Below are 14024 nucleotides of genomic sequence, written 5' to 3'. Positions count from 1 at the left end.
ATTAAAAATTCAAGGAAAATGAGCAGGTGGTAGACACAACTTATGATTGAATTAAATACATGATCCTCCTACTTCTCCATTTGACCTAGAACCTTCAAACTTCATAGGGTGGCAGGGCTTATGGAGTAGTATTGTTTTTGGGGTCACTCCATGAAAAGTCAAGGTCACAGGGGCCTGAACATGGAAAATCATTTCCGATCAATAACTTGAGAACCATTTGACCCAGAATGTTGAAACTTCATAGGATGATTGCTCATGCAGAGTAGATGACCCATATCGATTTTTGGGTCACTCTGTTAAAGGTCAAGGTTACAGGGGCCTGAACATGGAAAACCATTTCCGATCAATAACTTGAGAACCGCCTGACCCAGAATGTTGAAACTTCATAGGATGATTGTTCATGCAGAGTAGATGACCTCTATTGATTTTGGGTCACTCTGTTAAAGGTCAAGATGATTGGACTAAAAGAGAATATGACCCTTATGATTTTTGGGGTCACTTGAGCTAAGGTCAAGGTCATAGGGGCCTGAACATAGAAAACACTTTCCAGTCAATAACTTGAGAACCACTTGACCCAGAATGTTGAAACTGAATAGGATGATTGGACATGCAGAGTAGATGACCACCACTGATTTTGGGGTCACTCGATCAAAGGTCAAGTTCACAGGGGCTTGAACATGGAAAACCATTTCCATTTCATAACTTGAGAACCACTAGGCATAGAATGTTGAAACTTAGTGGGATGATAGGACATGCCGAGTAGATGATCCCTATTGCAGCCAACCATCATTGTCTCTTTGACTTTCACTCCTGTCCCCTTTTGACTTCTTGCCTTTACAACTATGCATTTGGGGAGACATGCACTTTTCTACCAAAGCATCTTCTAATTGATATTGTATGCTGATTGATATTGATATTCATTTAGATACTTTTTTGTTCAATGACTTTTATTGCTTAGTTAACTCCAAGATTCAAATCAAAATTGCTGCAGATATATTTGATGGTCACACAGTACTAAAGAAAGTCACTGATTGGAAGAGAGAAAAAATAAAGAATGGAACTTTGGAAATTCAGCTTCAGATAAGACCTAATTGTTTTATAATGTTATATTTCAGTTTGCATTTAGTGGTTTCAACAACCAACTAGGTAGTCCAATATTTACTATAGATGACGGAGCCCAAGCACCTGTTGTTCTCGCAGCAAAAGACAGAAGTATCATCGCAGCTACTTTTACCAAATTTCTACTCAGAAATATAGGTAAATAACCTGATTTAATAATTTTCATTTTACATCAAAATAATTCAGGTCTGATTTGTTTGTTTGTTTTGTGTTAAATATTGCTGTTTTTCAACAGTATTCCAGTTATGTAACAGTGGGCAGTTAAACTGACCAGTGTTCTTGGATCCTGTACTAGTACAAATCTTGTTTTCTACAAATAACTGCCAACTTCCCCACATGAATCAGAGGTGGAGGACAAATGATTTCAGACACAATGTCTTTTATCCGATCATCATGGAGAACATATGCCCCGGCGTCAGCGTCACTGTCACCGTTGGTTAAAGTTTTTGATAAAGTCGAATATCTCTGTTACTATCAAAGCTTTTGACTCGAAACTTAAACTAGTTATTTACTATTTAAGTCAAAGTACACCATGAGAAACAGTCCCCATAACTCTGATTTGAGTTTTGACAGAGCTATGCCCCGTTTTAACTTAGAATTTTTTGGTTAAAGTTTTATAAAGTTTTTACTGGCAAAGCTCTAATTCAGAGTCAAGCACTGAGAAAAGTCAAGCGTGCTGTCTTAGAGACAGCTCTTGTTCTGCCTCTCATGCAGTATTCCTTTCTCTTCACTTCTGGTAAATTTTATAGTACTTGATGCCAGTCATTCCATCCTGTTATATTGTTTTCTGCTAACACTAAATGCAAGTATTGATTTTACTTAAATATTTTTCTCCTGGTGAATTCTGTTGAGATCAAGAAACCTCAGACCATTCACTTCTTGTAAAACCTTCCAAAATTGTATTGCTTTTTTAACCCTCATTAATTACAAAGATGTCACCAAGTAAAAGACAAGTCTCTTTTTCAGTACAATTTGCATTGTTTCTAGTCAAAGTGTGTTTGATGTAATACTGCATGTACTGCAAATTTTATAGGAAAATGAGAAGATTTTTCCTTATTTAGATAGAGTAATAACTGATAGCCCCAGCTATCTTAAACACTAAAACAGTGCAGTGTATTTCCTTGCTACAGGAAGGGTTACAGGCCCTCTCAGCCGGGTAAATATGGAGTATTAAATTGCTACAAGAAGGTCCATCATAACAGGCCCCCAATCCAATTTAGTATGGAGAGTTACTTTGCAATAGGACAGGTTTAAGGTTCTCCAAGCCATTTTTGTATGGAGAGTAAGCTTGCAACAGGAAGGATGACAGGCCCTTTTCATGCAGTTCAGTATAGAGTTAGCTTGCTATAGGAAAGATGTCAGGCCCTCTTGTTGGTTCAGTGTAGAGTGTTAACATGCTACAGGAAGGATGACAGGTCCTCTCAGCATTTCAGTGAGGAGACTTAGCTTGCCACAGGTAGGATGACACGGCCATTTCCGTACAGAGACTTAGCTTGCTGTAGGAAAGATGTCAGGCCCTCTCTATTGGTTCAGTATGGAGAGTTAGCTTGCTTCAGGATGGAAGACAGGCCCTCTCAGCCAGTTCAGTAAAGTGAGTAAACTTGCTACAGGAAGGATTACAGGTAATCTCAACCAGTACATTATGGAGACTCAGCTTGCTACAGGATAGATGACAGGACCGTTCTGTTTGTTCAGTATACAGAGTTAGCTTGCTACAGGATGAAAGACTTGCCCTCTCAGCAGGTTAATTGAGAGTTAGCTTGCCACAGCATTGAGGACAGGCTGTCTCAGCCAATTCAGTATGTAGAGTCGGCTTGCTTCAGAAAGGATAGCAGGTCTTCTCAGCCAGTTAAGTATGGAGATTTAGCTTGCCACAGGAGGATGACCTGTCTGCTTATTCAGTTCAGTTTGGTGAGTTTGCTTGCTACAGGGGGTATTTAAGGACCTGCCAGCAGCAGTATGGAGAGTTGGCTTGCAACAGGAAGGATAACCTGTCCCCCAGTTCTATATGGAAAGTTAGCCTGCAACAGAAAGAATTACAGGACCTGACAGCCAGTTCAGTTTGAAGAGTTGGTTTGCAGCAGGAAGGATGGCCTGTCCCCTCAGTCAGTTCAGTATGGTGAGTTAGTGTGATACAGGGAGGATTACAGGACCTGTCAGCCAGTTCAGTATGGAGAGTTTGCTTGCTATAGGAAGGATGACAGGACCTGTCAGCCAGTTCAGTATGGAGAGTTTGCTTGCTATAGGAAGGATGACAGGACCTGTCAGTCAGTTCAGTATGGAGAGTTTGCTTGCTATAGGAAGGATGACAGGACCTGTCAGTCAGTTCAGTATGGAGAGTTTGCTTGCTATAGGAAGGATGACAGGACCTGTCAGTCAGTTCAGTATGGAGAGTTTGCTTGCTATAGGAAGGATGACAGGACCTGTCAGTCAGTTCAGTATGGAGAGTTTGCTTGCTATAGGAAGGATGACAGGACCTGTCAGTCAGTTCAGTATGGAGAGTTTGCTTGCTATAGGAAGGATGACAGGATCTGTCAGCCAGTTCAGTATGGAAAGTCGGCTTGCTACAGGAATGATGGCAGGACCTGTCAGCCAGTTCAGTATGGAGAGTTAACTTGTCACAGGAAGGATGACAGGACCTGTCAGCCAGTTCAGTATGGAGAGTTGGCTTGCTACAGGAAGGATTACAGGATCTGTCAGCCAGTTCACTATGGAGAGTTGTCTTGCTACAGGAAGGATGATAGGACCTGTCAGCCAGTTCAGTATGGAGAGTTAACTTGTCATAGGAAGGATGACAGGACCTGTCAGCCAGTTCAGTATGGAGAGTTGGCTTGCTACAGGAAGGATTACAGGATCTGTCAGCCAGTTCACTATGGAGAGTTGTCTTGCTACAGGAAGGATGATAGGACCTGTCAGCCAGTTCAGTATGGAGAGTTAACTTGTCACAGGAAGGATTACAGGACCTGTCAGTCTGTTCAGTATGGAAAGTTGGCTTGCTACAGGAAGGATTACCTGTCCCCTCAGCTACTGCAGTATGGAGAGTTGGCTTGCTACAGGAAGGATTACATTACCTCTCAGCTAGTGCAGTATACAGAGTTAGGATTACAGGACCTCTCGGTCAGTAATGAGAGTAAATATTCATAACACTTACACAAGTTAATGCAGGTTGAAAATTAAGAAGGATTAGAGTATAATTGACTGTCTTTATTGCAGAAAGTGCTAACTGATGAAAATATCAGTGGCCTGATGGACTATAAGCTGTAAGTTTAAATGATGTAGTGATTATATTTTCAGGGGAATTATTGCCTAATTGCTTAAGACGTGTAAGTTTAAATGATATAGTGATTATATTTTCCATAGAATCGGACAGTGGCCTGATGGACGGACTGCTGGAAGTTTAAATTATGTGATGATTTTATTTTCAGGAGGATCAGAGACTTTTCAAGACAAACAGACATTTTTCTACCATGAAGTGCGAACGTTACATCAACGGAGAAGTTACAGTTCTACAACATTGAAAATTGACAGGAGCAAATTGTTACAAAGTGTAAGTTTTACATGAACTATTTTATATATACTTACTGGAATTGAGGAACAACTATATATTGCAGTGTAGTGTTCTTGAATATTTTACAATATGCAGAAGCAAGGTGTTTTACCATCAAGTTTAGGGATTTCTTTCTGTATACCAGTGAAGCTACTAGAGGTATTTTACTGTCAAGTTTAGTAGAAATTTATTAGCTCATCTGATTTTTTGAAAAAAAATGATGAGTTATTGTCATCACTTGAGCGGTTGTCGGCGTCGGCGTCGGCGTCTGCGTCGGCGTTGCCTGGTTAAGTTTTATGTTTAGGTCAGCTTTTCTCCTAAACTATCAAAGCTATTGCTTTGAAACTTGGAATACTTGTTCACCATCATAAGCTGACCCTGTATAGCAAGAAACATAACTCCATCTTGCTTTTTGCAAGATTTATGGCCCCTTTTGTACTTAGAAAATATCAGATTTCTTGGTTAAGTTTTATGTTTAGGTCAACTTTTCTCCCAAACTGTCAAAGCTATTGCTTTGAAACTTGGAATACTTATTCACCATCATAAGCTGACCCTGTACAGCAAGAAACATAACTCCATCTTGCTTTTTGCAAGATTTATTGCCCCTTTTGGACTTAGAAAATCAGTTTTCTTGGTTAAGTTTTTATGTTTAGGTCAGCTTTTATCCTAAACTATCAAAGCTATTGCTTTAAAACTTGCAACACTTGTTCACCATCATAAGTTGACCCAGTACAGCAAGAAACATAACTCCATCCTGCTTTTTGCAAGATTTATGGCCCCTTTTGGACTTAGAAAATATCAGATTTCTTGGTTAAGTTTTATGTTTAGGTCAACTTTTTCTCTTAAACTATCAAAGCTATTGCTTTGAAACTTGCAACACTTGTTCACCATCATAAGCTGACCCTGTGCAGCAAGCAGCGTAACTCCATCCTGATTTTTGCAATAATTATTGCCCCTTTGGACTTAGAAAATCATTTTCTTGGTTGAGTATTATGTTTAAGTCAACTTTTCTCATAAACTATCAAAGCTATTGCTTTAAAACTTGCAACAGTTTTTCACCATCATAAGTGGACACTGTACATCAAGAAACATAACTCTATCCTGCTTTTTGCAAGAATGATGGCCCTTTTTAGACTTAGAAAATCATGGGTAGGACAATATTTCTATTACACAAAAAAAATCAGATGAGCGTCAGCACCCGCAAGGCGGTGCTCTTGTTTTTGTATACCAGTTAAGCTAGTTATTTTACTGTCGAGTTTAAGGATTTCTTTCTATATACAAGTGAAGCTAGTTATTTTACTGTCAAGTTTAAGGATTTATTTCTGTATACCAGTGAAGCTAAATATTTTACTGTCGAGTTTAAGGATTTATTTCTGTATACCAGTGAAGCTAGATATTTTACTGTCGAGTTTAAGGATTTATTTCTGTATACCAGTGAAGCTAGATATTTTACTGTCGAGTTTAAGGATTTCTTTCTTTATACCAGTGAAGCTAGTTATTTTACTATCGAGTTTAAGGATTTCTTTCTTTATACAAGTGAAGCTAGTTATTTTACTGTCAAGTTTTTATTTATTTATGTATACCAGTGAAGCTAGGTACTTTACTATCAAGTTTAGTAATTTATTTATGTATACCAGTGAAGCTAGGTATTTTACTATCAAGTTTACGGGTGTCTTTTTGTATACCAGTGAAGCTAGTATTAAAATTTCAGATTTTTCTTTTCTGTACACCTTTAAAGTTAAGAGAATTTTCCCTATTTCAGTCATACAAAGCAACAAAGAACTTTGATGTTTCCGACTGGTGTAAAAATTTTGAGATAAATTTTGTTGGAGAAGAAGGTAAGAATTTATTGTAAATTTAGAGATTTAGATCACACCATATTTAATCAGTGGAAGATTTTCATTCATATACAACATTTTTTAGGATGAATTTTTGTGTCCCAAGGGGGGGCACTTTTTTGCTTGTTCGTTCATCTGAATTCTTTTTTGTGCATACCAAAAAATATTTGACCCAGAGTCATCAAACCTCACAGGATTATTATTCAGCATGTGAAGTAGAGCACCTGTTGTTTTTATTGGGAACACACATATCCAGACCATAGTTATAGCCCATGACGTACATGTAGTCAAAATTATGCATAAAAATGGGCCTAAATGTTTGTGTCACAAGTATTTCAAAAAGTATTTGTCCTAGGATTATGAAACATTACAGGGATTATAAAACATTACAGGAATTTTATTCAGCATGTGAAGTTGTTCACCTTGGGATATGTATGAATTTCTTTGTGCCTGACAAGAGTTATGGCCCTTGACTTAGTAAATAATATGCATAAAAGAGCAATTAAGTTTGTGTTGCACATACATTTGTATCTTGAAAGGTATTTTACCTAGGGTGATGAAATGTAATAGAAATATCATTCAACATATGTAGTTGTGCATCTGGAGTTTTGTTTGGAATTTCTATCGATCACACCAAAGTTATTGCCCTTGATTAAGAAAAGATATGCAAGTTTGTGTTGCATGTATCTCAAAAAGTATTTGATTTAGAGTCATAAAACATCAGAGGATTGTTATATAGCATGTCAAGTTCTGCATCTGGTGTTCTGTTTGGGATTTCACATGGCCAGACCTGAGTTATGGCCCTTGACTTAGTGAAAAATACACATATTATGACCCTTGACTAAGAAAAAAAAAATGGTTTGTGTCTCATGTATCTCAAAATATACTTGACCTAGAATCATGCAACATTAGAGGATTGTTATATAGCATGTAAGTTGTGCACCTGGTGTCAGCTATGCTATTAGTTTTGGTCCTTCACTTAGTGAAAAAATACACATAAAGTGCTTGAAAGTTTGTGTTGCATATATCTTAAAAATATTTCACTTAGAGTCATAAAACCATGTACATTAACAGGAGTTTGGGGCACCTGTGTCCTGTGGGCATACATCTAGTTTACAGTAAAAAGAAATGAATTTTGGCGAATCTGTATCATATTTATCAGGAACAAAGGACAACATTTATTGTGGCGAAAGGTTGTTTTTTTAGTGTATAAATTCATGCTGAGGGGACACTGTATAATATCTCCAGAGACAAGGAGAGTACTTGAAAACTGTTGACAGTGTCAGTGCTAACAAGAACTCACATGATTAGACAGTCTGAAATATCCTTCAGACAGACAGGAGTATCCTGTATCAGCCTAGGGTATTCTAGTTTAGACATGAAGTGTCAGAACTTATATACAGATTGCATGATAGCAGCACATTAGACCGGTCTAAAACGACAAATATTTAGCCAGAAGTCATATCTAGAGAAAAAAAGCGCTCTGCTTAGCTAATGGTTAAGTAATAGCGCTGATATATCAGGAATATAATGTTCAACTGTTGATGTTAGGTATTATGGGGATATTGACCTAACCGTGCTACAAGAACTGATACATTTCCTGTTGTCAGAGGGACAGAAATGATATAAGGTGCCATATGTGGCATACCTTTAAGTTATCAACATTCATAGTTCAGTGAAGTGTATGTTGAAGAAGTTCAGTAGACTGTTTATGTAAACTGGTGCTACTCTCTTATACTTCTATTATCATTGTTTAATTAGATCTTATTTTTAAGGACCAGATGAAAGTCTGTTTATTCCAGAAATAGTAGAATCTGAATGCATCATTATTGATAACTGCTGTATAAGAGTACAGTGAAATGGCGTCTGTACAAATCAGCAAGTTGCCAGGAATATGATTCAGACAGACTCCTACTTTAGAGTAGTCTCTAATTTAAGACGTGCTTTTGGAAACTTTCCTTGTCTGATAGCTATTTTTGGACATTTTGCACTATAACCATCTAAATATATCTTAGTTTGTCAAATTACGGAGACTTTGCTTTATCTGAGCCCAATTTGCATTTACTTTGTTAGTGTCTGGCTACTTTCCTGAAACGTAAAGTAAGTCAGTTTTGGAGCTACATTTAAGTAATGTTTAAATAGGAAAAATGTTTCAAAACTTGTCCCTGTATTACATGTGTATTATACCAGACGCAGTAGCTTTACATACATGAAGCCAATCTTGTGTTGAATTCAAAGCCAGCCAATGGTTGAAAAAGCTTAAGGTCAGAGAATGATAAAAGTTCAAGGTCGGAGAATGATTAAAGGAGGAGACGGTGAGAGATTGATTAAAGAAGGTCAAGGCCAGAGAATTATCGAAGAGGGTCAAGGTCAGATGAAGATTGAAGATGATCAGGGTCAGAGAATGAATAAAGAATGTCAAGGTCATTCACTGATCTGGAAATTATAATTTGGGTACTTTTAAAGACATTCAACTTTACATGTTGACTGATGTAGGTGATAAACATATGTTACATTCTTAAAGGTCAAGGTCAGCTAGATTCCTGTCTTTCTATGTTCTTCCCATCAGTTAAAGGTACCAAATAAAGACAAATAAAAAAGCATAAATCTTAAAAAAAGACTACACATTTTGAAATATACATCTAAACATTACGAAAGCCGTGCAATATTCTCTTCAAGTCAAAACATGTGCAGAGAAATGCATGATTTTTTTTGTATTTTCTTAGACTGATGTGGGTGGTCATTTTGTCCTACTTTTGTGTTTATCGTTTTTCTGTAACAGATCGAAAATTCTTCGGGATCACGTGATTTTATACTTAATTCAAACGAATGTCCGTTTAAGGACGCACCACAAAATAACTATTTTTTTGTTTATTTCCATGATACTACTTATACATGATTTGCATGAAAAATATGAGATATACAAGCTTTTAGTTTTCAATTGACAGTGACATATATTAGGCCAAGACAATGTGTTTAATGTATAAAATTTTATTGAATTAATGTAGCCATACGTACATAAATCAGTGTATGTAGGTAAATTTTCAATCACATTTTGTTTCTAGAGTGAAAGATAGCTATTCATCTATATTCTTAAAACTATTCTGAAAAGAGATTGACTAAATAAGTTTGCAGATCAAGTTGTGAAAACACATTTATTCAGGAAGGGCCTAAATTGTCCACCCGGAAACTTGTAGTATAGCTGTATATTACCTGTATTATAAGAATGATTTTCATGAAGTTTTTGTGAGTTTCAAAAATGTTGAATTCCCTATGCTTTGTAAACATCACGTTATCGTTGGATCTATTTATAAATTATGGCCTCATTTCAAAGCATTCTTCCGAAAAAATCCGAAGATGTGCGACGGGTTCGTAAGCAGTCGGAAAACATACTTACGGTTTGAAATAGGCAAAAGGTTTTTGTTTATTTGTTGGTTATTCTTGAACATATTCACGACTATTTGGTCAGATCCGATACAGTGGGTCATATTTTCAGTAAATATGAAGTCTCAGCTACAAACTCTGGTTTTCATATAATACTCGTTCGGGTTTTAGTAGTGGACCTTTAATGATGAGGGCTGTAAACAAGTCTTAGGAGTCCATTCAAAAGATGTGAAATAGAGTTCCGCTTAAACCAGTGCTAGGGGGCGTGAAAGGTGTTGCAAAATCAAACCAAGTCAGTTATTATTCTGCTTGGCTACATTCTGTGCTTCCAAAGGATCTTTTTACAGATTTTATTAGGACCATTTTCTCCTTGTAATATTTGAACCAAAAGTAGAATTCGTACATTTCTTCAACATATTCATTTGTCGGTAACTTTATAACCAAATATTTTACAGGTTTAGACTGGGGCGGACTGAGGAGGGAGTGGTTTGAGTCAGTATGTACACATTTGTTTGACCCTAACATGTCAGGGTTGTACAGACGACTTTCAGATGATAGTCAGGGTTTGGTAAGGATTGTTTCTAGTTGATTTTTTATAACAGTGAAGTACAGTTAGATTATTTACACAACCTTTGACACTTCCACTGAGCTTTTAGTAAGACCCATTTTAAAGATCCAGTCATACTTTCCTTTTGGAAATCACATCCGAACTGCTTAAAAGCTTCAAGGAATCAGGAGTCACGTATCTTACGGGAGAAATTTCATATGGTAGAATAAAACAACATACTAAATGGCATTTCAGTTTCCAAAGAAATGTAAATGGGTGTTTTCACAGACACACATTTCCTATTGCAAGACATTAAAATGTTTATCTACACTGAAATGTTATCAGAGACTGAGAGGCAAAATGCTGATAGTTAAAGGCTTTACATTTGCAGAATGCCTTTGATGAGCAATTCTTTTGGAAAATAAGCCTTAATGTTGGCTTAAAATAAACTGTTACCTGTGTAACGGAAATGACCTTGTTGATTAAAAAGACCCCCTATTCCCTTTGATATTGATAAATTGTGTATTTATTGCTATAGGTTCATCCAAATAACCATAGACATGAAGATGATCTCAAAATGTATGAATTTGCTGGTAAAATAGTCGGGAAATGTTTGTATGAGTCAGCACGGGGCTCTACGTACAGGCAGTCATATAGACAACTTGTTAAAGCAAGATTCTCTCGGTCTTTCCTTGCTCAACTTATTGGTCTCAGAGTACATTATAGGGTAAGTATTATTTTGTTGTAAGTTTTTTTCTGACAAGAAGGAGCATGATAATTACCTTGGCATTTATAAACTAGTGATCAAGATTGCAAATCAACATGTATGTATATTACTTTATGAACAGTATATACTTGTAACTCCTAAACTGTTGGTTGTTAATATGTGTGAGTTATTTTTAGCTCACCTGAGCACAAAGTGCTCATGGTGAGGTATTGTGATCACACTGTATCCATCGTCCGTCTGTGCGTCGTCGGTCGTCAACATTTGTGTTTAAACGACATCTCCTCCAAAACCACTGAATGGATTTTGATGAAACTTGGCCATGATGTTCCTTGGGTGGTCCTCTACCAAAGTTGTTCAAACAGTTCCACTTGGTTGCACATAGGGCTGCCAGAGCTAAAAATAGAAAAAACTTCCAATGACATCTCCTCCTAAACCGATGGTCCAGTTTTTTAAATAATTTCACACAAATAGTCGTTATGCTACCCTCTATCAAGATTGTTCAAATTATACTGATTCATCAAAAAACATGGCTGCCAGAGGGCGTGGTCACTTTTCCCTATATGTATATCGAGGAAACTTTAAAAAATCCTCTTGTATGAAACTGCTTGTCCGATTTAAGAATAATTTTATACAAATGGTCCTTGTGTGACCCACTACCAAGATTTTTCAAATTATTTTGATTCGTCAAAAAACATGGCCGCCAGAGGGCGTGGTCACTTTTCCCTATATGTATATAGTTTAAACTTTAATAATCTTCTTGTGTGATACTGCTGGCCCGATTTTAGAATAATTTTACACAAATGGTTCTTATGTGACTCTCTACCAAAATTGTTCAAATTATACCGATTCATCAAAAAACATGGCCACCAGAGGGTGTGGTCACTTTTCCCTATATGTATATAGTTGACACTTTAAAATTCTTCTTGTGTGAAACTGCTAGCCGGATTTTAAAATAATTTTACACAAATGGTCCTTGTGTGACCCTCTGCCAAGATTGTTCAAATTATTTTGATACGTCAAAAAACATGGCCGCCAGAGGGCGTGGTCACTTTTCCTTATATGTATGTAGTGGAAATTTTAAAAATCTTCTTTATGTGAAACTGCTGGCCCGATTTTAAAGTAATTTTGCACAAATGGTTCTTGTGTGACCCTCTAGCAAGATTGTTCAAATTTTTCTGATTTGTCAAAAAACGTGGCTGCCAGGGGGTGTGGTCACTTTTCTTCTCTGAATCAGTAAAAGCTAAAGCCTTGATATTTGGCGTGTGATATCAGATTTGTAATGTCTACCATAATTTTTCAAATTATTGCACTAGGTTCAAAAGTGTGTGTGACATGTATATAATATAGGCTAACATAGAAGAAACCTAATTCTGTACTTATATAAACACACTTGAAGCCTTGTACACAGGTGAACACTTTAGGGTCAATGACCCTCTTGTTAGTAATAAAGTGAGATTTCTTCAAGAGTACAGAGTTATACTAGTATATGTCAATACTAGATGAATTGTTTATTGATTATTTAAGAAAGAAGTAATGACAGCATTTTATTTAGTTTTTAACCCTTTAGAATGTATTATAATTGGAGTGTAAGAAAATGGGGCATTTATTTTCAGTCTTTGAAATTTTAGAAGTAGTGTTAGCCAATTCATATTTTCTATGTGCTTTACAGTATTTTGAGACAGATGACCCAGAGTTATACAAGACAAAAATCAAATACATAGAGGAGAATGATATAGAAGGTATGGAACTGACATTCTCCGAGGAGGAGTATAATGTGGGCACCAATGGAAATGGTGGTGTAAAGGTAGGGAATGTATATTGCTTCAGCAGAATGTCAGCTTCAATTCTGTGCATTATTTACTCAGTTCCATCTCTCATATATGTCAGGCTAAGAAGTGTGTTCTTCTAACACTTACTAGACTTTTGATTTGAGAACTGAATTTTGAAATGCAGGTAGGGAATCCTGGACCACCTTTTCTGTTTGTTTGAAGTCAACTGGTTCTATCCAAGTGGCCTGAAAAAAGCAGTTTGCAGGGCACACAGGGCCACTGGTTCTACCCAAGTGACCTGGAACAGCTGTGGGAGGAGCACCTAGTGTCACTTGTTTTATCCAGGTTGCCTGAACAGCCCTGAAAAGGGCACCTAGGGTCACTGTTTTACCCAAGTGGCCTTAAGAAGCAGTGTGAGGGACATATAGGGCCACTGGTTATATCAAAGTGGCCTGGAGCAGCAGTGGGAGGGGGGCACCTAGGGTCACTGGTTATATCAAAGTGGCCTGGAACAGCAGTGGGAGGGACACCTAGGGTCACTGGTTATATCAAAGTGGCCTGGAACAGCAGTGGGAGGGGGCACCTAGGGTCACTGGTTATATCAAAGTGGCCTGGAGCAGCAGTGGGAGGGACACCTAGGGTCACTGGTTATATCAAAGTGGCCTGGAACAGCAGTGGGAGGGGGGCACCTAGGGTCACTGGTTATATCAAAGTGGCCTGGAGCAGCAGTGGGAGGGACATATAGGGCCACTGGTTATATCAAAGTGGCCTGGAGCAGCAGTGGGAGGGACACCTAGGGTCACTGGTTATATCAAAGTGGCCTGGAGCAGCAGTGGGAGGGACACCTAGGGTCACTGGTTATATCAAAGTGGCCTGGAGCAGCAGTGGGAGGGACACCTAGGGTCACTGGTTATATCAAAGTGGCCTGGAGCAGCAGTGGAAGGGGGGCACCTAGGGTCACTGGTTATATCAAAGTGGCCTGGAGCAGCAGTGGGAGGGGCACCTAGGGTCACTGGTTATATCAAAGTGGCCTGGAGCAGCAGTGGGAGGGACATATAGGGCCACTGGTTATATCAAAGTGGCCTGGAGCAGC

At 37.8% G+C, this 14024-nt stretch overlaps 2 protein-coding genes across 2 annotated transcripts in view; one reads left to right on the top strand and one right to left on the bottom strand.

The window, feature by feature from the left end:
- LOC123545048 (uncharacterized) overlaps positions 1-14024 on the bottom strand; it is a 550315-nt gene that overhangs the window by 117622 nt on the left and 418669 nt on the right. The window lies entirely within an intron of this gene.
- The window catches only part of LOC123545035 (apoptosis-resistant E3 ubiquitin protein ligase 1-like), a 65524-nt gene that overhangs the window by 38407 nt on the left and 13093 nt on the right, over positions 1-14024 (top strand). Inside the window, exons 7-12 of the mRNA XM_053539072.1 lie at positions 1116-1257; positions 4545-4666; positions 6429-6504; positions 10344-10456; positions 10974-11162; positions 12832-12966. Of these exons, the coding sequence (XP_053395047.1) occupies positions 1116-1257; positions 4545-4666; positions 6429-6504; positions 10344-10456; positions 10974-11162; positions 12832-12966 (777 nt within the window). The remainder of the gene's footprint in view (positions 1-1115; positions 1258-4544; positions 4667-6428; positions 6505-10343; positions 10457-10973; positions 11163-12831; positions 12967-14024) is intronic.

This window comes from Mercenaria mercenaria, chromosome 1 (assembly GCF_021730395.1).
Source record: "Mercenaria mercenaria strain notata chromosome 1, MADL_Memer_1, whole genome shotgun sequence".
Taxonomy (NCBI): Eukaryota; Metazoa; Mollusca; class Bivalvia; order Venerida; family Veneridae; genus Mercenaria; species Mercenaria mercenaria.
This window is presented reverse-complemented; position numbering and strand designations above follow the sequence as displayed.